At 39.6% G+C, this 24401-nt stretch overlaps 3 protein-coding genes across 3 annotated transcripts in view; all 3 read right to left on the bottom strand.

The window, feature by feature from the left end:
* LOC128510117 (E3 ubiquitin/ISG15 ligase TRIM25-like) overlaps positions 1-23570 on the bottom strand; it is a 47649-nt gene extending 24079 nt beyond the window's left edge. Inside the window, exon 1 of the mRNA XM_053482157.1 lies at positions 22910-23570. Within this exon, the coding sequence (XP_053338132.1) occupies positions 22910-23545 (636 nt within the window). The 5' untranslated portion in view covers positions 23546-23570. The remainder of the gene's footprint in view (positions 1-22909) is intronic.
* LOC128510226 (E3 ubiquitin/ISG15 ligase TRIM25-like) lies at positions 11952-14434 on the bottom strand. Its single transcript, XM_053482354.1, has 2 exons — positions 13844-14434; positions 11952-12117 (listed from the first exon to the last, which is right to left on the bottom strand). The coding sequence occupies exons 1-2, from the start codon at positions 14432-14434 to the stop codon at positions 11989-11991; spliced, it is 720 nt and encodes a 239-aa protein (XP_053338329.1). The 3' UTR covers positions 11952-11988.
* Positions 19762-21497, bottom strand: LOC128510231 (tripartite motif-containing protein 16-like protein). Its single transcript, XM_053482367.1, has 2 exons — positions 21199-21497; positions 19762-21020 (listed from the first exon to the last, which is right to left on the bottom strand). Exons 1-2 carry the CDS (start codon positions 21302-21304, stop codon positions 20470-20472), a joined length of 657 nt encoding a protein of 218 aa, XP_053338342.1. The 5' UTR covers positions 21305-21497; the 3' UTR covers positions 19762-20469.
* Positions 23571-24401: the final 831 nt, after the last annotated feature.

Here is a 24401-nt window from a genome sequence, read left to right on the forward strand (position 1 = left end):
GCTAACAAGTCTGTCACAAACAATTTCAAGGCTAACATGGCTTTCAGAAAACATCTCATGGTTAACATTGTTCTCAGGAAGCATGACATCTCAGGGAACAAAAAAAGGCTGGGCAGCATAACTGGGCTTGGAAGATTGGAAGCAAAACACTACTATGAGTATAGAGTTCTAAAAAATATTACTTAAATCTGGTCAATATTTGTTAATGGATGTCTCCCTTTCAAGCTGAGCCAACTGGTTGTTAAGCTTCCGCATCCACTCCACCACATGCTATACAGGGAGTGCAGCTCTCCAAATGTCAAGTTATATGACAAGCTTTTAAGCTTGTTGCTGGATGCTGTGCAGGAGCTGAAGTTGTTTTTATTCATTTGCCCTCTGTTGCCACTAGGTTTGGGGATTCAGCTAACTCCTTACTTTCTTGACCCATAGTTTCTTCCTTTGCTGTTGATACATGATCCATTTCACAGTATACACGGTTGTACTGTGTCTTGATGGACACGTGCCTTATGGTGAGCCAGGAGCCTGCCCAGCTTGGTCACCCATCTCCACCAGTCTCTTTCCCCATTGCTATGTGGGATCATATATGATCATAATTTCTTGATCTTTTTTTCTCACTAGATTAAGAAAATATGATCATACAGTATAACCGCAATATTATCATCCCTGCACTGGCTACCTGTTCAGTTTAGAATTAATTACAAAATAGTATTACTTACATACAAGGCTTAAAATGGTTTAGCTCCTACATATCTAGCCAGTCTTCTGATACGCTACAATCCTTAACATCACAAAGGCGTTTTCATATTTAGCTCCAAAACTTTGGAATAGCATTCCAGACAATGTTCGGCGCTCAGACACAGTTTCCCAGTTTAAAAGTAGACTTAAGACGCATCTCTTTAATCTAGCATATACATAATTTATCCCATAACCTTATACTCCAGTACATCTATCCTAAATGGCAACTACACTAATTCTTTCCCCCTATTTTTTATTTTTCTACCCATCCTAAGGCATCTGGAGATTGTATCAGCTTCAGAAGACAAAGGCCAACCCTGCGAGGCTCCTAAGGCATACACAGAAGGACCATCTCCAGCTGGATTCTGCTTCATAATGGTTTGGAGCTACAAATGCTGCTCCTTTGCTTCCATTGATCAAGAACCCATCTGCCCCATCCCTGTGCTGAACTGGACTTTATGTTAATATTAATTACTTCGGGTATAATTGAACTTTCATTTGCGTAACACACATGATTTTTTTTATTTTCTATCCATTATCACTCAAATAAGGATGGGTTCCCTGATTGAGTCTGGTTCCTTTCAAGGTTTCTTCTTACTGCCATCTAAGGGAGTTTTTCCTTGCCACTGTTGCCTTCACCCTTGGCTTGCTCATCAGAGACAATCCCATTATTATCTAGATCTTCTCACACATACACACTTACATAAATTTTTTTTTCAAATTTTCTTTTAATTTTTGTGAAGCTGCTTTAAAACAATGTCCATTTTTAAAAGTGCCATATAAATAAAATTTAATTTAATTTAATTAAATCTAGCGACCCTCACTCCCACATGATCTATATTGCTACCAGGTTTTTGACTAGATGGTGAGGCATTGTGTCACAATGCCCCTCTAAAACATATCTAAAGAAGACCCATCTACTGTACCACAATGCTTTTCTTGCATTCTGTCACATATTGGGGTATGCAGCCATGGCATAAGTGCAGATGTGACATAAGTGACTCATAATAAAAAATTAACTAAACTATAACAAGATTAGGATGATGATCAAAATAACTGAGTGATTAACAGAATGACAAAGAGAACAGTGATAAAGGAAATAGTTGCAAGGCAAGGACAACCTAAACATAGAAGCTGACAGGATTTATTAAATAATAAAACTAGTCAGGGACACTTAACTGGCAAACGCTTGAACACAAACAGGAAGCATGAGAAAGTAATACAAAAAAATCAGAAATAAAATTTCAACAACTGCAAAGAGTCCAAAGGGTGCACATGCAGTAGCGGCAACTAGGGAGTAACCCTGAAAGGTACATTTGTACAACTGCTATTCCCTGCCCCTGCACCTTGGAACTGGAGGTCCATCCTTCCAAAATTTGCCTTTTCAAACCCATGTTTTGCTCACCCTTGCCCCTAATCTTCATCATTATTATCTTGCTTTCCTTGGAAGTCTCCGGTAACCTCCTAATTTTCCCCACAGGGGGAACATTCTGTGCCTGCCAGGAATGAGGTAAAGCCCTGGCAGGATTGCTGGCATGGTTAAAAAGGAATTCATAGGATGAGTGTTCTCATTGGGATACAGGAACATTGATCTGGATTCTCAAAATGCTGCAATACTTCCTGATAGAAAATGTGAAGAGAATAAAACAATTACAAATCACCACAAATGTGCCAACTAAATCTCCTTAAACTGTGGAGAGATGCCATTTTCTTTGGTGATAGAAGTTCTTAAGACAGTTGGGAACAAACAAAGTTTACACAGCACAGCTCTTAACCCAGTCCCTGACACCTAATGTTGTCACAGAAAGGACAGGCTGCACATTGCAAAAGGATTTTTTTGGATGCGTTTTGGTCATTCTAATGGTCCAACCATTGGCCATTGATGTTCATTCTAAACTTGTAGAGCACCACACTAAGGCTCCTCTAGGGGTGGTTCTACACAGCTGCCTGTATAGAGTGTCTGAGTAAAAATGTGGTTAGGGATAAAGTCAAGGCTGTGCTTGACATGTGAGCAATTGATGAGTGCTCAATTGATGAGTGCAGTGATTGGAACAGCCCAGTGTTACCTTTACCTAAGTGTGATGGGTCATTCCAGTTCTGTGTGGACTATGACACCTACCTGATGTTCCATATTGAAGACCTGCTTAATCATTTAGGTGTAGCACTTATTTAAACATTGGCTCCAACTAGGGGTATTGGCACATTGCCGTGATTCCAATATCCTAAAACAAAACTTTTTCCACACTTAGGTACCGGGCAGTTTGTGGGGCTGTCTGGTTATATTTTACAGTTTTCATCAGTCCACAGAATATGTTCCTAATTTTTTTTTTGAAGATAATCAAGATATCTTTTGGCAAATGTGAGACAAACCTTTTTGCTCTTTTTGGTAAGCAGCAGCTTTTGCCTTGGAACTCTCTGATGAATGTCATTTTTCTCTTTCTTATTGTTAAGTCATGAATACTGACCTTAACTGAGGCAATGAGAGCCTGGAGATTTTGTTCTGGCTTTTTTTTATAAGCTCCAAGATGAGCCATTATTGTGCTCTTGGAGTAATTCAGGGAATTCTAGGGAAGGTTAACCACTGTCCCAAGTTTGCTGCATTTGTGGATAGTGGCTCTACGCCTGGTTTTTGTGTTCATCCATCATACACCAGTGACAGATGAAGCTTTGGTCAGTACGACAGTAGATCTCCAGCACGTTATCATGCTCAGAGCAGATCTTCTCTTCTAGATTTTCAGAAGCTTCAACTAACTCATGTTTTTTAAGGCAGGAATTTCAAGATGAGGTTTTAAATAAGTTTTGCAAAAGGAGGCCAGACACATCAGACAGGACTTGATGGCTTTGTGTTTCCTCCCGGTGCAGAAATCACACTCCACATCTCCAGGTCCAGCGTAACAGTGAGCAGGAGAAGCAGCTTGGACTTCAGTCTTCTTCTTCAGTTTCTCCACCACTTCAGCCAGCATGTTGTTTCTGCGTAGAACAGGCCTTGGAGTGAAAGTGTCTCTGCACTGAGGACATTAAGATCACTGGATCTTTTAGGAGATCCAGACAGATTGGACAGATGAACTGGTCCTCATCCACGGAAATACTGGCCTCTGCCATATTCATGCAGTGAGGGAGAGCATTCACAGATCAGTTTCGTTTTCTGTAAAATGAAGTTCCTGTTTGTGTGTGTGTCATGGTGCAACAGATTATGCATTAAAGCGAGTGAGCAAGAGAGAGAGAGAGAAAGAGAGAGATTAGAGTGAGTGTTGTTACAACCCACAACATGTTGGTCACTGACTTTTCGCGAGTGACATCACCAACAAGCGCAGTAAAAAATGTAGTCATCAAATAAAACATTGTAGTGTCATACAGCTGTATATATACTACAGTGTCATACTTTTTATTATACTATACATTTATATTTCAATAAGGTTTAAAAAAGTTTCAAAGTATTTTTGGTTATATACATAAAGTTGCAGTTTGTAGTGGAATATCTTAAAGTACTGTAAATAGGACATGGGTGGAGCTAAACTTGATCTTTTATGTACACAGTGTCATTAACCCACAAGAAACAAATAAACATTAGGCTTATTTAACAATTCTTTTTAGGTCTAAAACTATTGTAACATACTGGGTTATATCATATACAGTGTGTACAAAAAAGAATCACCCGCTTTAAACTAATCCCATTTTGTTGCTTTGCAGCCTGAAATGAAGACAGACACCATTTTTGTTTTATCCAGCTGTATTTACTAAGTGCAACTTTTAACATCGAAGTGAAAGATATAACGCCAATATGTCAGAAAAAAAAAACTAAACCCGAATCAGTGATTCGAAAAGTGATGGAAAAGGATCACCCCCTCTTAAAAATGACTTCTAAACTCAATCAGGTGAAGCTAATCAAAAAAAAAAAAAAGAAAAAAGAAAGGCCAAATGCAGTCATGACTGAGCTTCACAAAAATGCACCTTGCAAAAATTTAATTATTTGGCTACGCAACCAAACAATATGTAAATCCAATACAGCTCACCATCCAAATAACACCATTCCTACAGTAAAGTGTGGAGGTGGTAATATCCTGTTAGGGGGTGTTTCTCTGCAGCAGGGAAATTGGATGGGTCAAAATACCATCAAAATTTGCTGCCATAAAGGCATGGTGAGCCTTTTCCAAATCATTGATTTTATTTACATTTTTTTTCTAAAATGCATCCATTATCTTATTATATGTTAACATATTTATAATATAATCGTATGTGGCAAAATACCTGACACAAAATACATTTCTGTTTTCATATGACCATAGAAATGTAAAGGAAAATTTTTCATTAGGAGCATAAATGTAGAGATCCATAAAAAAATTCATAAAAATTATGAATATTGAATAATATATTATAATTTGTTTCTTGCTACATTTTTGCCCTTTAATTTTTATCTTTTGTTAATGTTAATTTTAATGTTAATTATATTTATATTTCTGCGATGTTTGGCGGAATTGTTCCAAACTACCTGTCTGCAAGCCAGTAAACAAAGAGAAAAGTAAAATAAGCAGAATAAAAGATGGTGCTTGGTTTGGAGGGGGTTGTGGTGATGGGGGCATGTCCCAGTTTTTATATCTGCATTATTATGTACAGATCATTCAATATTTTCAATGATAACTTAAAAATATATAAATAAATTATAGTTACTAATAAGGAAAATTAACCGTTAAAGTTATGTTTGTAAATATTAAATGGTTTTGTACATCATAATGCAGACATAATAAAAATATGTTTAACAAACTTTGTACTAAAGATAATATGGTGCCTAAGACTTTTGCACAGTACTGTAACAGCAGGTAATTTTATTAAGACAGTAGATCTAGAACTTCATGGAATATAACCTGAACACTTTTAGACAGTTATGCTGTAGCTGGGTAATAATGTTGATCCTTTATAAAGGGACCTGAGAATGTGGCAATAAAAGGGGAAAAAGTGGCAGAAAAACATGTTGTCTAATACCCAAATTATCTAAGAGGGTTATCATTTCATTTGTGTACTTTCATTTATTCTATTCCATATAAAATAATTATAGTAAACACGGCCTTTTCGGAAAACTTAGGTACTAGTTTTGGAAATGAGTAATATGAATTAAAAACAATTATTATTATACAACAGTTAGTTATGACCGAGCAATCTGATTGGACAAGACTCATTCCATGAGTAGTGATAATGGAGCAAAACAGCACATTATCACTTGGCATCCCAGATGTTCTAATAATTGTTAATTAACTGTTAGTTGTAGCAAAGATGAAGATAGGTCTCTAAGGTCCGCAGTACTGAGGAGAGAGCAGCTGCCTGACAAAACCCACATTCACAACCAGTCACAGAAGTACTTTCAGCAAGAACACACATCTGATAATAGTAAGTAAGTAAGTAATCTAAAAAAAAAACACCTCCAGTCCTTAATAATTACTCCTTAAAGGTTGTTCCAAAACGCATCTGAACCATCCATGTTTATTTCTGTCTAAAAAAGCAAACTAGCTTCTAGCACTAGGCTGAATCCAAAATCCCTTTTATAACCCCTGATCAAGGACACTACTTAGTGTGTGGAACAAGGCATTGTACCACACCCTATGCAGTGCACTAGCTTTCCATTTGATGCTATTTAAGATTTAACCTCAGAACCCCGGAAGTTAACGGAGCTGATATTCTAAGGCGGAATAAGTGGAAATATTAAGAGAATGTAGATTTACAGAACTGTCAACCACCTCAGTGTGGGAGGTAGCCCCTCAGTGAAGGTAGGCTGCATTCTTGTGCCTATCGCATCACCGCAGTGCTATATCAAGCAATACAGCACCCGCTCTTATGTGATATTGCTTACTTATAGAAGCAATCTTTCTGAGATCAGTAGAACATTTATATGTTGTTGACGATGCATGTACAGTGGGTCTATTCATATAATTTCCCTATATGTGTAAATAATTGTTGTAGATTGTATATAAATGCATTTCTTTAAGACTTTGTGGTATAAAGATTAAGTGTTAGTACAATATCAAAGTTGAGGCTCACTGAGAAAATGTGCATGATTTAAAGAAAAATAAAAGTCTGTATTGATTTTATTTAACCCTAAACCACCACACATGTATTATTTTGGATGACACAACCTCACAGTTGTTCCTGGTAATTCAGAAAAATTCCAGTAGAGCCAGAACCCAGCGTACAGAGGCTGAGTGAATGTGGTGTGGACTCTGTGGAGGAGCTTCATCATGTCAGAGACGCTGTAGAAGGACAGAGTTCCTGCACTGTGATCCACATACACTCCTATTCTGGAGGATGATGGAGCTCTGAGACCAGTCTCAATGTTGTTGTGCCAGAAAAAGAGAGAAGAAGAAGAACAGTGCAGACTCCAGGACTGATTGTTGCGTCCAAACACACTCTCATTACCCGATTCCTTCCTGCTGATGTCTTTATATGAGACTGATATGAACACACCTCCATCACCGCCCCACTCCACCTCCCAGTAACAGCGTCCACACACACTCTCCTTACTCAACACCTGCCTGAAGTCAAATCTCTCTGGATGATCCGAGTATGGCTGCTTTCTCTCACTGTACGTCACGACTCTGTTCTTCTCAGACAGAATGAGGTAATAATTTACTGTGTTGGGATCCAGAGTCAGATCACAGAAATCTAAACACATGAAAAATGTGAACATGTTAGATATTAATCACAGGATACGTGTGTGTGTGTGTGTGTGTGTGTGTGTGTGTTTTAGACATACATTTCATTAACTCATCCCTGGTTTTTGGCACTAAGAGTAAATTCTGAGTGTCATCAACTGTGGAAACAGATAAAAATACATTCTTTTGGTTAAAAACAAAATTAAACATTTGCGTAAATCATTTGGCTGTAGATCATAAATCGTGTAGATCTGTGTAACACGAAATCATTCACATGAGAGGCAGTACATCATCAGGACTTGAATGACACTTTTAGTGTTAGAAACTCTAAACTTTGCAATGCTTTGGTGCTCAGGAATGAAGACTGACACCTCGACATCAGAGTAAGTAAAGACTTCCCTCACTCCCACAGGAACAGCTCCTCTTACCAAGCTCAGGGTTTCTGATGATTTTATCCTCATAAAATTTCTCAGTTCCTATTTTCAGATCAGAGAGCGATTTCTTCACTCCTTCAAATGAGAGATGCTGACTGGAAGTGATGCTGAGTAAGTCCTCACAGACATCAGACTGAAAATCTGGTCTGTAATTTTGGGGAGACCGATGGCCGGAGAGAAAAGCCTGCATACAGCAATTAGGCATAAAATCAGGTGAACAAATTGTTAAAAGTTGTGATTACTTAGAAATTTTATATAGAATTTTACAAGATATTGTTTCTGTATTAGAAAAGGTTTAAAGTAGAATCATTTTACATTATTAGGTTCAAAAACCATGATTGATCTATTGCAAATGTACCCCGTTGTCATGATTTATGCCTTGTCTGCCTTGTGCTCTCTCTTTTTTCCCATGCTGTCACTTTCTCCATGTGCTCATGTTTACCCTGGTCTGTCTGTATCCTTTCCCACGCTCCTGTTTGACCCCTGCTGCTCCAACTACATGAGATGAGGAGGGTGTTTGATCGCTCATGTCACGGCAGGGAGGCAGGTCACAAGCTGTTAACACTCCACCAAGGTTCATGTTCAGCCTATGACTACGGCAGAGAGTTCCAGACCCTAGCTCTCTCCAGCGGGTGGAATGGTCGGGCCCTAAGTGACACCTTCTTCGAAGGACTGACTGAGACGCTTCAGGATACGCTGATCTCCCAAGAACTTCCCTCGTTGCTCCAAGATCTCATGGATCTAACCGGCCAAGTAGAATCGCACCTCCGCCTTCGAAAGTTAACCAGACCCTCACCACCCAATTTCAATTTTATTTATATAGCGCTTTTAACAATGGCCATTGTCTTAAAGCAGACCCAGAGACCTCCCATGACCTCACTCCCCTCAAACTAATCCTCAGGAGAGACCCATGCGACTGGACAGGACCCGCGTCTCCCCTGAAGAACGACGACTACGCAGAGTGGATGGTGCGTGCTTCTACTGTGGGAGATCTTGTCATCAGCCCAAGAACTGTCCTGTAAAAAGGGAGCGTCTTTTAGTTCAGCTGGGAGAATTGGAGGGTGTGACACCAGGAAGATTCCCAGATCAACGCCGCCTGTTTCCAGTCTTTCTCATCCACACCCACCTCAAAGTTCAGGCACTCGACGGCAGCCCGCTCACATGTATCACACACAGAACTCCCCTCATCAGGCTAAGGGTCTCGGGCAACCATTTAGAACAAACTTCACTGTTTATCATGGAGGGATCACATGCTACTGTTGTCCTGGGCCTGCTCTGGCTAACCCGTCACAATCCTTAACTCGATTGGTTCAGGAACACAATCGTAGCTTGGAACCCGTCATGCGCCACTACCTGCCTGTGAGCTGCAGCCACGTCTTGTCTCAGCCCTGCATCTGTGGAGGAACCACCGGATCTTACCGCCATCCCTTCAGAGTACCATGATCTCAAGGAGGTCTTCAGTAAATCTTGTGCTGTCTCTCTGCCCCCCCCACTGACCATATGACTGCGCTATCGACCTGCTTGCAGGCACCACGCCCCCCAAGGGCCGCCTATATTCTCTGTCACCCAGGGAACGTTAAGCTATGAACCATTACATCTCGGAGTCCCTCGCGGCGGGGATCATTCGCCCCTCCTCCTCCCCGGCGGGAGCCGGCTTCTTCTTCGTGGGCAAGAAATATGGGTCCCTTCGTCTATGCATCGATTATAGGGGCCTAAACCAGATCACAGTGAAGAACCGCTATCCCCTTCCGTTAATGGCAACCGCCTTTGAACTTGAAGATTTTTACCAAACTGGACCTACACAACGCATACCACCTCGTCCGAATCCGAGAGGGTGACGAATGGAAGACTGCTTTTAATACCCCAACAGGACACTATGAGTATCTGGTGGTCCCGTTTGGCCTGACCAACGCCCCGGCCGTCATTCAGGCCCTCATCAACGACGTCTTCAGGGATTTTCTGAATTTATTTGTGTTTGTTTATCTGGATGATATTTTATTCTTCTCCCGAGACCTAGGGGCGCACCAACACCATGGTCGACAGGTGCTACAAAGACTGTTAGAGAACAATCTCTTCGTCAAAGCAGAGAAGTACGAATTTCACACAACAACCACCACTTTCCCACAACTTTCGATGGAGAACGGCTGGCCATCAAGCTGGCCCTAGAAGAATGGAAACACTGGTTAGAGGGGACGGAGACCCCATTTTTGGTCTGGACCGACCACAAGAACCTTGCATATCTGCAGAACGCCAAGAGGCTAAACTCTCGCCAGGCTTGGTGGTCACTGTTCTTCGCCAGATTCAACTTCGTCCTCTTCTATAGTCCTGGGTCTAAAAATTCCAAGCCAGATGCACTCTCCAGGCAGTTTTCACCTACTCATGACTCCACTGCCAACGAAACCATCATTCCCCTGTTTACTTGCTCGCAGCAGCTGAGCTTGATATCGAAACCAAGGTCCAGCAAGCCCTGTCTCATGAACCCGGGCCAAGTAACGTGCCTCCTAACTGCCTGTTTGTTCCACTTTCCCTACGTTCTCAAGTTCTGGAATGGGCACACAGCTCCAAGCTTTCCTGTCATCCTGGCTCAGCTCGAACTCTGTCTCTAATCCAACAACGTTTCTGGTGGCCCACGGTCAAGGAAGACACCTCCAGCTTCGTGGCAGCATGTGACACCTGTGCTAGATGCAAGCACACCAACACCGCGCCGGCAGGCCTCCTCAGACCATTACCTATCCCATTCAGTCCATGGTCTAACATTGCTCTGGACTTTGTCACAGGGTTACCCTCCTTCGACAGCCACTCATGCATCATGACCGTGGTGGATCTCTAAAGCCGCCCATTTCATTCCGCTACCCAAGCTCCCATCCGCCACGGAAACTGCTGATCTCATGATAACGCAAGTTTTTATGCTACACGGTCATCCCAATGACATTGTCTCTGACCGTGGGCCCCAATTCACATCACAATTTTGAAAGGCATTTTGCAGACTCATTGGAGCCACCCCGAGTCTGTCCACAGGCTTTCACCCCCAGTCCAACAGGCAGACTGAAAGAAAGAACCAGTTCCTCAAGGTAGCCTTAAGGTGCATGGCCTCTCGAGATGTCGCCTCCCGGAGCAAGTTCCTGCCTTGTGTGGAATACGCCCACAACTCCCAAGTATCATGATCTACTGGTTTGTCCACCTTCCAGTGCTGATATTCCCCCAAAGACCACCTGCCGCAAGCTTTCCCCTCGTTACCTTGGCCCCTTCACCATCTCCAAGATAGTTAACCCCTGCGCTGTTAAACTCTTGCTCCCCTCAACTATGCGGCAAATCAACCCTACGTTCCACATGTCCCAGCTGCGCCATCTCGCCTCATGCCCATGTCTCTAATCCCCGTCTGATTACTCCAGCATTTAAGCATGCGCTGTGCGCTGGATTATCTTGTGTATTTTTGCCTCGATTCTCTCGCGTTTATTTTTCCTGCTTTCACGTTGCCAAGCCCGCTTTGTTTCTCGTTTTTGCTTTCGGTTTCTCGTCTCGGTTTTGTTTGCCTTGCTCTTTGATCTCCCAGCTTTGACCTCGCGCTTCCTTGTTTTGACCACGGCTTTTGTTTCTCGTTTTTTGGATTGTCTCTTTGCAGCTTGATTTCCCGGTTACCGATTTAACGCTTCCTTTTCTGACTACTGCTCTCGTTTTACGATTTGGCTTAAACGCTGCGCTGACTGATCTCCCGGTATTGACCTTTGCTTCCGCATTTCGACTGCGCTCTTGTTTAACGTTGCTGTCACTCATCTGCGCCTGGATTCACCTCGTTCCGCTCCGCTACGTGACACCCGTATATGTAACATATACATGCAGATGCATTGTACCTTCATTTTTTTAAGGAAATTTATGTTATCGTGTGTATGTGAAAGTTGCTCCAGCTCAGTGTCTCTCCCCCGAAGATCAGCAATCTCCTGCTCCAGTTGCTCCAGGAGTCGTTCAGCTCGACTCAGTTCAGTCTTCTGCTGAGCTCTGATCAGCTCACTAAAGATCCTCTCACTGTCCTCCACTGCTGTCTGTGCACTCAGCTGTTAGCGCACACACACACACACACACACACACACACACACACACACAGGATTTAAAGCTCGTCTATCATTCCCTCTCTTACTGCGACTCTAAATGACTCCATGTTGTCCATGTTGTGTGTGTTTCTAGGAGCAGCTCTGTCTCTGCTCACTGCTCACCTTTATAGTGTTCACAGCCTGTTTCAGCTCCTGCACCTTCTTCTGCTTCTCCTGGATTCTCTGCTGGGATTTCATCTGCTCCTCCTTTAACTCACTCTGAGGACAAATAAAATACATTTCACTCTTTATGTGTTATGACTTTATGAGTTCAGTAGGTGAATGTTTCTCCCTGTAACTGTATGTGTTCCTCGCCCTGTCACAGTTGATTACAAAAATGTTTTTTAACTGGTTTGATCAGTTAAAGTGCCACTATTATCCTTTTTTAAATATTTTCTTTAATGCAGTGTGTCATGTAGCTGTATGTGAACATAAACTATCTGCACTATCTGTGACACTGACAGTGCACGATAAATGGAGTTTTTGTCTATTAAAAAAAGAATCGGCTCACATTTGCCTAAAGTCATTAGCAAATCTATTTCTACTCTGTTACGGATCTACGTCACTCCGTAACATATTTGCATAATGTCCGCCTACGTTCTACGTCACAAACAACTTGCCCGCCCACATTCTACGTCACGAACAACTTGCCCGCCCACATTCTACATCACGAACAACTTGCCTGCCATCTTACAATGAATGTTACCACACTCTTGTTAATGTGACCGAACATTCATGCCAGGTTCGCTTAAACACTTTGTAATAGAAAAAAACTATAAAAACGAGAGCATACGAAATTCTTTTTAACTGTTTATTCTCTACCATTCACCAAAACTGAACTTAAACTCGTGAAGTGGCAAGGAGCATGCGCACTTAACGTGTGCGACTGCATTTTTTTTCCTCAGAACTTGCCCTAGAAACTATGGAGTAGTAATGGTGGAACAGCGCTTCCATTATTTGTTTGGACGAGAGAAGGAGAGATTGTTGTGGATCATTTTCTTTTGAAGATTTTTTAACCGGATTATCTTTGACTGGACAAATTCCCCGGACTTCTCACCCTCCGTCATCGGCCTCTCAGACTTCATTAACCCCTGTAAGACCGAACCATACTCCTCCAACACACATACAATAAACGCGGACATTTTCCACTCACTCGCGTTGTACAAAATATGTAGTTTGTAAATATTGTTTATATCTTTGTTTGGTTGTGGTGAACCTTTATTTAGTTTTGTATAATACACGTTTGCTTTATTTACTTGTTTGTGTTTGTCCTTTTTGCTCACCAGCCTTTTAACGCAACACTGACACAAAAATAAAAGATCGCTTGATTTTTGTAGCCACAGTTAATATAAAATTTACGCCATCTTTTCTATGTATTGACGGGTCTCCAGAGCCGTTGTTCAGTTATGGTCATGGGCATTTCGTTTTCCAACACACGCTGTAGCGGTAGACCAATCATGAATCACCGCGCCATCTGACCAATCACAGCAGTGAGGGCTCACGGAAAGGAGGGGTTTAGACAGACTGAATCATCAAACTGCTTCACACGAGTCGTTTACAAATCATTTAGAAATGGGGTAAAAGTAATCTATTTTTAGAGAAAACTAAAGTGTTTTTGACCTTGCATACATGTAAACCTGTTTTAAGAGACTCATTAAGCAATATTAGCAACCTTTAAAATGGCATAATTGGGGCACTTTAAATAATGACAAACGGACAACATTTAAATTTTTTAATGGGTTTCTGTGGGTTAAAACCTTTTAAAAAAATAAATTTTTAGCACCACTGGAGGGCTGTAGTTTATTAAAGCCACTTTAAAACTGTTATTGGAAGTGTTATAGCAGTAAAATCACCAAGCCAGACTGGACCTGCCTCTCTCTATCTGATAAGAAGCAGCTGATTTTTGAGTTTATAAAGTGTGAATTATTGCTTTTTCTGTTCTTACCTGTTTATCTGCTCTTGCTGATGCAATAGTGACTGTCTCATGACCTTTGTGTTCATCCGTCAGACACAGATAACAGATGAAGCGTTGATCAGTACGACAGTAGATCTCCAGCACTTCATAATGCTCAGAGCAGATCTTCTCTTCTAGATTTCCAGAAGCTCCAATTAACTTGTGCTTTTTCAATGCAGGATCTTCATAATGAGGTTTCATATGAGTTTCACAAAAGGAGGACAGACACACCAGACAGGACTTGACGGCTTTGTGTTTTCTCCCAGTGCAGAAATCACATTCCACATCTCCAGGTCCAGCGTAACAGTGAGCAGGAGAAGCAGCTTGGACTTCAGTCCCTTTCAGTTTTTTCTCTTTTTTAGCCAGTGTGCTGATTTTGCGTAGAGCTGGCCGCGGAGTGAAAGTGTCTCTGCACCAATGACACCTATAAATGCCCTTCTGATCGTCTTGATCCCAGCAGTCATTAATACACAACTTACAGAAACAGTGTCCACAGGGAACAACCACTGGATCCTTCAGATCGTCCAGACACACTGGACAGATGAACTGGTCCTGATCTACTGAAAAACTGACTTCTGCCATTTTCCTGTACTCACACACTGAAAGGAGCAAACAAGTGAGCTGGAGACAGAGTGAAAGAGCACTTAGATCCTTTTGGTCAGATTCTTTGATATTAACTTCCTGCTTCTCCCTGTGTCTGAATGTTCACTGACTGGTCTGATTAGTTTTATAATAAACACAAATTTTAAAAACACTTGCCTGACTGACAATCCTTTGGATGAAATAATACTCCAATAAAACAACAAGTAGTCTCTTATTAATTAATAACCTTGTTAATGCAAAACCTTTTAGATCTTAGTAAAATCCTTTAACTAATAAAATATGTAACCCATAGAATTAGTGAAGGGATGAAACTCCAAAATCTTATTTTATAATGATATAATGAGTGCTAGAGAAGTGCAATTAATCTTTACTGCAGCTGTATCTCTTTGCTTTAAGTGATTACAAATTAGGGAAAATTCGTATTTTTGCATTAAAATGTCTTTGACCGGGGCACCCAAAAATGCTAAATTTACTTCCGCAAACTGTTATGTTTTGTACTTTGAGCCATATCCTCATGAATAATTATGGCTTTTCTGTAGCATCCAGATAACAAAAAAGTGATGCAACCTTAAAATGAAAAATCAGCTTTCTCCTCTCCGGATTTCTACAGGAATAGACAGACACTGGTAGACACTACTGTTTACCCCTGCAGATTACTTTAAAGCCATTCTGTATTGTCGCCCTGTGTGATGAGATCAGATTTCCTGTTTACATAAAAATGACCCCAGGTATTGAATGATGCTAATGATAGAATAGAACAGAACATGTTTTCCATGTTACATTTTCTACATACAGTACAGTGTTACATTTTCTACATACTGTACACAGTATAAGGTGGTTTACAATCAAAAAAGAAATACATGAGAATAACCCTTATGCTTTTATTTCTTTTAGGGGCCACAAACCTCAGTCAGTCAGAGTTCACATTGCTCAGGTTGTTCACAGTTCTTTAAGTCTCAAGCGCAGCACAAGTCATGTACAATCTGCCAATCAAGGTGTGTGATCACTTGGGCAACTATTCAGAATAATGAGTGTGGGTCTGGGAGTATATGTTTATAGTCAGGGAAGTTGAAGTGGTAGTGATGAGTTTTCTTTGTACTGCTCAGACTAAAAAAAAAAAAGACAAATGAATTAGTTCATGGTCAAAATTATGAATTAAGTTATTTGGGTATGCAGTGTCCCAGTTGATTTGAACACCCCTTGTACAGTATATTATTTTCTCATTCCATAGTTTACATATAGAAACTGTTTGTATGTAAAAATATAGTAAAGTTGTACTTGAAGTTGTATGTATCATGTATGGATTTTTATAAATAACTTATGTTGTCTCACCTGATCTTACCCCTTGGGTCGGGGCTCTGTGTGCATGTGTATGTAGAGTGTGTGTATGGGGCCATGTGAGACCTGACCTTCAGTGTCCAGCAAAAAACCTGGCTTACCTTTGCTAAAATTACAGGTATGACATTAAACAATGGATATGATACTGTTATGTAAGTTTATGACACAACAAGGCAGACTAAACCAAAATCACACATGCATATATTATACCAAGTATATAATAATATAAAGAGATAACAGCTGTTTATATTTTCTTCTACTGACCTTTACTTTTTATTAAAGTGTGACCCTAATGGCTTAAATTTTTCTTAATGTTCTGATAAAAGCATTAGGATGTTACACACTCCCAATTCATAGTCAATACCATGTTAAACCATTTCCCCTCGAGGGTGTGTAGGTGATTCCTAATGATTACTCACAGAATAGAATGAAATATGCTGGTAAACTGTACAGTATAATTCTGTATATATTCCCAGTATTATAAATGATCTGTGGTTTATTCAGTGGTATTTCATAGTATAAATGGTTGGTCTTTTGGCTGCTCCTGTTATGGGGTCCATCAGATCCGCACAACAACTTGGCACAGGTTTTACGCCGGATGCCCTTCCTGATGCAACCCTCCCATTTTATCCGGGCTTGGGACCGGCAATGCATCCAGTGGCTGGGGTTTGGGCACTGGGTGGGAATCGAACCTGTGCCTTCCATATGGCAGGTGAGAAACTAGAAACAGTGGGTACCACTGTCACACTAGAATTAGAGCAATACCAAAGTTAATTATCCCGCACAGTGACCTGCAAAAATGCGACGTGCAAGTGATAGAAAACCGATTGCATGAATGTTATCATTATTCTGAACTTTTCCTCTATTTTTCCCACAGATTCAGTCCTGTCCTTCAGGATATACAGTAATTCTTATTTAATGTCCATAATGTGAGAATTCCACAGCTTCAGCGACAGGTAAACAGGTGTTTATGTTACCATGGTAACGCACGGAGAAATGACGTCTGCGCTGGTGACTTTGTAGGGCAATTCGAATGGTGGAGTTTAGTTGAGGGAAGGTGCCGTCACAAACATTCCCTGCAAACGGAGCAGGGGGTAGTGAGCACCCTGTGAAGTACACTTTGGAATGAAACGCAGCTTGTGATAGACATGCTGAGGGAGGGGAGGGGTTTCCTTCTTTCCACCGACAGCCTGCATCTCATACACATCACCTTGTCATTGCAGTAGTGATGGTGAGATGAAGCCACATTTGTGTGTCGAGGCTTTTCAGCCAATAGTTTCACCAGACAGTTCATTTCATGAAGCTTTATTTAAAGGCTCATTTTACTGACATCTTGTGGACAAATTTTGTGAAGCATGCAGCACAATTAATATGGACAATTAATATGAAGCAGCTGCACATAATCACCATCTCTGAATGTTTGAAAATGAAGTGAAGATCTATAACAGAAAGTAAAAATAAAGAAAAAATAGGTGGGTCATTTTCTTTTTTTTGTCTTTTTTATTTTTAAAATTAAGAGCATGGCCATGAATATAACTAATAAGTCACTTGGACTCTTTGAACAGAATATATAAATCTGCTGGTCAGTGTTAAGGATTCAATACACAAATAAATGATTATAACACAAAATAAATACAATTACTAGAGGAGAGAAAGAAAATAATGAGAGATTTTGAAAACCTTGATACAATAACACTTTGTTAACACTTTGAGTTTATGAGGTTTAAATTGAGGTAATAATTAATAACCAATAATAATAATTATAATAAATTGAAGTCATTAATATGTAGCAGAAGATTTTGTGTGCACATTTTCCTCCTTCACATATTATATCGGAAGTAAATGTAAAGTTCATTGTGAAATGCAAAAAAAAAAAAAAAAAATCTTGATTTGATCCTGAATCGTGATTTATGAATTTAAGAAAAAAAAAAAAATCACCAATATAATGATTCACCACAGTGAGACTTCATGTGCACGCGCCTTTACTTAAGTGGTCACATGATTCCGGGTAGTGCGAGGATTCGCTTGTTATTCGTCACGTGACTCTCAGGGAACAAACACATCCCTCAAAGCGAGGCTTCATTTGGACACGCCCACTTCTGCCTGGTACAAGCTTCAGAGCTGTCATGGTAACATCACTAAGTAAAACGTATCTTTTGATAAATCTGCTCAGATACATTTCTCCATGTATTATATTCTACCAGGTTGTAGCTGTTAACTTGTGATAACCTGTTTTTCTTATTTTCTGATGATTTTCTCTCTTGTGCAGGAGGAGGAGGGGGGGAGTAATAGGTAATAATAATTGCATGCTATTTATGCTCCATGTGTGTCAAGTTTTTAGAATTTCTACAGTCGGGGTCTTTTGCATATTGTCAATGTGTATAATTGTGTTAAATATTTGTAAAACTTAGGATTTTTCACAATTGACCTGTTTTGTTTGATTAAAACAAACTCTGGTGCGGTTGCTCAGTTAGTGAGGTTCCCTCGAACAAATGTAAACACTGACATCTGAACCTGGGTGCAAACAAACCCAGTCCACTTAAAAAGGTGGGTCTGGCCCGCTTACAAATGAACTCTGATGCGGTTCAATTGAAATGTGAATGCACCAGTGACCAGAGATAAGTAAACAAACCAAGTCTGCTTTGCTACCGCTATCTGATAATGATGACTGAACCCGAGATCTTTCACTGGTCCATTCTGTATCTGTGACATTCAATGTAGAGGAGACAGCGTTTGGACAGGCAGCGAGTGGAAAAAAATAACCTATCTACATCACATGCAGTGGTTAGCAAGGTACTGGATAAAAAAAATTTCATACCTAATGTCATTAATGAATTAAATAGCAAATTATTATTATTTTTTTTAAGTTTATGGCATTTAAATTTAAGGATATTCATTATGGACAGCATACAAAAACACAGGAATGCACACCATAGCTCAACTAGGCTTTGTTTAATGACAAGAGTGCTTCTAAAAAATCTCAGTAATTAAAGATCACTGCTTGCATTTTATTTATATATTTAATTATTATTTATTTATTTATTTATTTATTTATTTATTTTTTTTGGGGGGGGGGGGGGGGTTATCACCTCTAGCAGCTGTATGGATAAAAGCTAGTCAAAAAATAAAAACATTGCATCAGTGCATCGGCAACGTTTTATTCAGCATCTGGGGCCATGCTTGTGGTGTTTCAATGTCTGACGTTAAATTTTTATAAACTCTCCTTGAGGTTTCAGCTGGTAAAGACGCCACAATGTATAATTCACGCCCTCCCTGTGTTGTGTCTTTTGGTCCAATGTTGAAAATGTCAGCGTAAAACCTAAGTGAACCAGGACGAATGTATCATTTCATGCATTGGTCCAAACCAAAAGAACTGAATTACAAATGTGAACAGACCATTACTGGCAGGCAGATGAAGTCACACATAATGTGTGATACCTCTCAATCTTTGTGTCTAGCAAAGTGTCAAGTTTTCATGCAACTCATTAAACAGTGACATCTGGTGGAGTGTAGAGATGATAGCAGGGATAAAGTCCAGTCTGTGTAAAACGTGTTAGCTTCATTGGAGTACCGCGAGTCTGATCTGTGGACATGAAATGAGCAATAACACCACATGTCTTTGTCCTTATCATTAATCATTATCATTCATATAAATAGCAAATACACTTCAAATGACACCAACACCACCACATACCATTGTCTGTATCTAACACAAGCACATTGTATATAAAATAAAGATAATGACTGTTTTTATGTTGGTCTACTTACACATTTTGCATTTGTAACTGCAGACAATACAGTAAACTAAGTGTCACGGTTGGCTCTCCCACTGTGTCACGCAAAAACAGTCAACGAAAATAGACCCGAGTGGACATAGTTTCGATTAGGGATATACTGTAACTGAATACAAATTTCTTATTGCAATTAAACATCAGAAGCAACAATTATTATCTTTTCCATGGGTAAATGCAACCTGTACAAGTACCCACAATGCAACATTTGTAACAATGCAGCCATTTTTAAGGGTTTAAAATTCAAATGTAAATTTTATTTGTCAGTCATACACAGTATGATATGCAGTAAAATACTTGGTTTATTGAAGTCTGTAAAGGTTTTAACCAAATCACAATTACCATATTACCAATTATTAATAATATTTAGTGTTAGTACAGTAAGTCCCCAACATAAGAACAAGTTCTGTTCCGAGAGCTCATTTGTAATTCCAATTTGTTCATAAGTCCAACAAACATTTTCTATTAACAGAATTGTCTATGCATAGTATAAAACTAACATGTTCCAACATTTTTTAATTCTTCTGCGGAACTTCTGACTGTTGCACCTGCTTCATTTTGCATGCAGAACACTGCAGCTTCCATTTTATTTATTTGTCTAAAACGTGGTTTCTTATATAATATGTAATGGTGTTTGAAAACCAGAAATATTTTTGAACTGACTCAGTAAAAACTAGGGGTGTCTAAGACTTTTATACAGAACTGTATATCATTGGCAATCAATTCAATAAATTTCCTTTTTTTTATGGTAACTGATCTTAGTAAGTTTTTTTATTTTTTATTTAAGCATTAAAGTTTTTCCACAGTTGTGGACCAATAAAAAAATGAGTGCAAGGTAAAAAAAAAAAATAATGGCAAACAACTGACTATACCATACTACAAACTTTATTTTTTAGGATCACACAAAATCATGGCTGGGTCTATTCCAGAGTAAATGTTCCAGTACAACCTAAACCCAACGTACAGAGGCTGAGTGAATATGGCGTAAGCTCTGTGGAGGAGCTCCATCGTGTCAGAGACGCTGTAGAAGGACAGAGTTCCTGCACTGTGATCCACATACACTCCTATTCTGGAGGTCACTGGAGCTCTTAAATCAAGTCTATTATTGTTGTGATAGAAAGAACGAATAGAAGATAAATACCGCAATGTCCAAGACTGCTTGTTGCCTCCAAATGCACGATCAGCACCTTTCCCTTTCCTGATGATGTCTTTATATGAGACTGATATATGCACATCTCCCGTACCACGAATCTCCACCTCCCAGTAACAGCGTCCACACACACTCTCCTTACTCAACACCTGCTCATAGTAGTCAAATCTCTCTGGATGATCAGAGTACGGCTGCTGCGTCTCACTGAGTGTCACCACTTTGTTTTTCTCAGATAGAATGAGGTTGTAATGTGCCGTGTTGGGATCCAGAGTCAGATGACAGAAATCTAAACAGAGAATGTAATAAAAAAAAAGAAAAAAAAAGATAAAAGTTGAAAAAAATGTATATTAGTAGATAATAATCACAGCATATGTTTATGTGAAAGGAGAGAAACTGTGTGTGTGTGTGTGCATACACACGCATACATGCATCTGTGTGTGTTAGTAGATTTGTGGTAGACATACATTTTAGAAACTGATCTCTGCTCTGTGGGTCTTCAGGGAAAATGCACCATTTTTCAACTGTGGAGACAGAAATAAATTGGCTGTGAAATGTGTGCAGATCAGACATGTGTTTAGGTAATGCATCAGTTCCGTCTTGAAGCACCAGAGTGCAGAGCTTCTCAGCTTCAGCGCAAACTTATTCACATCAGCAGTTCATCATCAAAACTAGAATCAAGTGTGAAAACCTTTAAACTCTGCAGTGCTGTGGTGCTCAGGAAGGAAGACTGACCTTTCTACATCACTCGTCACTGAGCCAGTAAAGACTTCCCTACCTCCAGCAGGAACAGCTCCACTTACCATTTTGAGAGATTTTAATGAATGTCTCCTGGCACAATTCCTCGAGTTTCACTTTCAGATTAGCGAGAGGTTTCCTCTTTACATCAAATAAGAACCCTTCGAAAAAAGTGTCGAGGTCAAAGCTCTTACAGTGATCAGACTGAACATTGGGGCTTGCACTTTGTGGGGTGTGATGTCCAGGCACTAAATCCTGCAATTAGGCATGGAATTAGGAGAAGAAATGACAACTACAATTGTTTTAAAGCTTTTACATTGAAACACAAGTGATTTTATGTAGAATATTACAACAGAACCCATAACCTGTATATTTTACCTGGGAATGGGGATGTAATATACCTTTATTTGCTTGAGGAACTGGATGTGATCTTGTGTGTGTGTAAGCTTCTCCAGCTCAGCGAGTCTTTTCTGAAGATCAGCAATCTCCTGCTCCAGTTGCTCCAGGAGTCGTTCAGGTTGGCTAAGTCTAGCCTTCTCTATAGTTCTGATCAGCTCCGTCACCTCCAAACGCCTCTTCTCCATGGAGCTGATCATCTCAGTAAAGATCCTCTCACTGTCCTCCACTGCTGTCTGTGCACTCAGCTGTTAGGACACACACACACAGGATTTAAAGCTCATCTATCATTCCCTCTCTTACTGCGACTCTAAATGACTCCATGTTGTCCATGTTGTGTGTGTTTCTAGGAGCAGCTCTGTCTCTGCTCACTGCTCACCTTTATAGTGTTCACAGCCTGTTTCAGCTCCTGCACCTTCTTCTGCTTCTCCTGGATTCTCTGCTGGGATTTCATCTGCTCCTCCTTTAACTCACTCTGAGGACAAATAAAACACATTTCATTATATATGCATTAGGAGATTATAAGGTCAGTTGGTAATTATTAACTGTAGATAAAGGGTAAAGTTCAGTCGAGTTCTATGACACACCTTGTTAAAGTGTAAAACACTGGTTTGGGGGATTTTATAGTTTGACTGTGATGAGCTCTAGTATTTTAAGTATAAGATTGACCACACAATTCCATGAAAATAGATGAAACAACATTTCTTTCATGTCTACTGTTAATAAAAAGTCAGCTGACACTCTCATGTATATCATGTTTGTTGACTTCTGATGACATCACAGCCATGGTGGCAGTTTAATCCACACCTAGAATTTATAAAACTAACGTTTTAACTTTAACTGGTTTCAACATTATTATTATAAATATAATTAAACTGAGAACTAATCATACTCAGTCATTTAAAGACTAAAAACCTGAGTCTTATGATTAACCAAGTCAAATAAAGTGTGGCTCTGGCTTAGAGTGAAAATCTTCAGTTATTTTAGAATGGAAATGTAAATTGTATAAAATTACTCTTAATAGATTAGACCTGCATTTTTCACCTGTTTTTCAGTTCTGTAAGCTTTAACTGAGACAGTGTCGTGGCTTTTGTGTTCATCTGTCACACACAGATAACAGATGAAGCGTCGGTCAGTACGACAGTAGATCTCCAGCACTTTATCATGCTCAGAGCAGATCTTCTCTTCTAGATTTCCAGAAGCTTCCACTAAACTGTGCTTTTTCAATCCAGGAACTTCATAGTGAGGTTTCAGATGAGTTTCACAAAAGGAGGCCAGACACATCAGACAGGACTTGACAGCTTTGTGTTTTCTCCCGGTGCAGAAATCACACTCCACATCTCCAGGTCCAGCGTAACAGTGAGCAGGAGAAGCAGCTTGGACTTCAGTCTTCTTCTTCTTCTTCTTCTTCTTTTTTTCCTTCTTCTTCTTCAGTTTCTCCACCACTTCAGCCAGCATGTTGTTTCTGCATAGAACAGGCCTTGGAGTGAAAGTGTCTCTGCACTGAGGACATCTATAAACTCCACTCTTATCCTCCTGATCCCAGCAGTCATTAATACACACCTTACAGAAACTGTGACCACAGGGGAGAGTCACCGGATCCTTCAGGAGATCCAGACACACTGGGCAGATGAACTGATCCACTGAAAACTGATCTACTGAAACACTGCTGTCAGCCATTTTCTTGAGCTCACACACTGAGAGTGTGTTTCTGTGAAAAAGAGAGAAAGGGAGGGGTGAAATGTTAGAGAAGGAGGAGGAGCACAGGGATCACATGTTTTCTTTCTGAGCTGTGTGGTTGGTGTTTTGCTTCATGAGTTACTACATCAGAGTAGGATTCCAGGTTTCACACAGCTAATCCAACAATAAATAACCGCTTTATTGGATCATGTTAATGACAATAGGATGATTGTCTTGGATGGCATCATATTAAAGATAGATGTAATATAATGAAAGTAATAATGGGGTAGATGGAATGTTTTGTGCCTTGTCTGTCATACCAATGTTTGTAATCTAAGTACTAGACAATATATAAATATTAGTGGTTATGTACAGTATAAATATTTAGTGTAAAAAAATCTAAATAAATACTTAGAATTAAAATCCAAACCAACACATATATGGTTACATATTATTATTATTATTATTATTATTATTATTATTATTCAATTTTATTTATATAACGCTGTTAACAATGGTCATCGTCTCAAAGCAGCTTTACAAAAATGAAAGAAATTCATTAAAAATAATCATTAATAAAAAAAATTATCATTAAAAAATATATCATTTATATATATATATATATATATATATATATATATATATATATATATATATATATAAAATAATAATAATAATAATAATAATAATAATAAATTGTGTATGTGTGAGAAAAATGTGTCTAGATAATAATGAGATGAATGAATAAAATTTCTCTGATGAGCAAGCCAAGGGTGACGGCGACAGTGGCAAGGAAAAACTCCCTGAGATGGTAATAGGAAGAAACCTTGAGAGGAACCAGACTCAACAGGGAACC

This window comes from Clarias gariepinus, chromosome 2 (genome assembly GCF_024256425.1).
Source record: "Clarias gariepinus isolate MV-2021 ecotype Netherlands chromosome 2, CGAR_prim_01v2, whole genome shotgun sequence".
NCBI lineage: Eukaryota > Metazoa > Chordata > Actinopteri > Siluriformes > Clariidae > Clarias > Clarias gariepinus.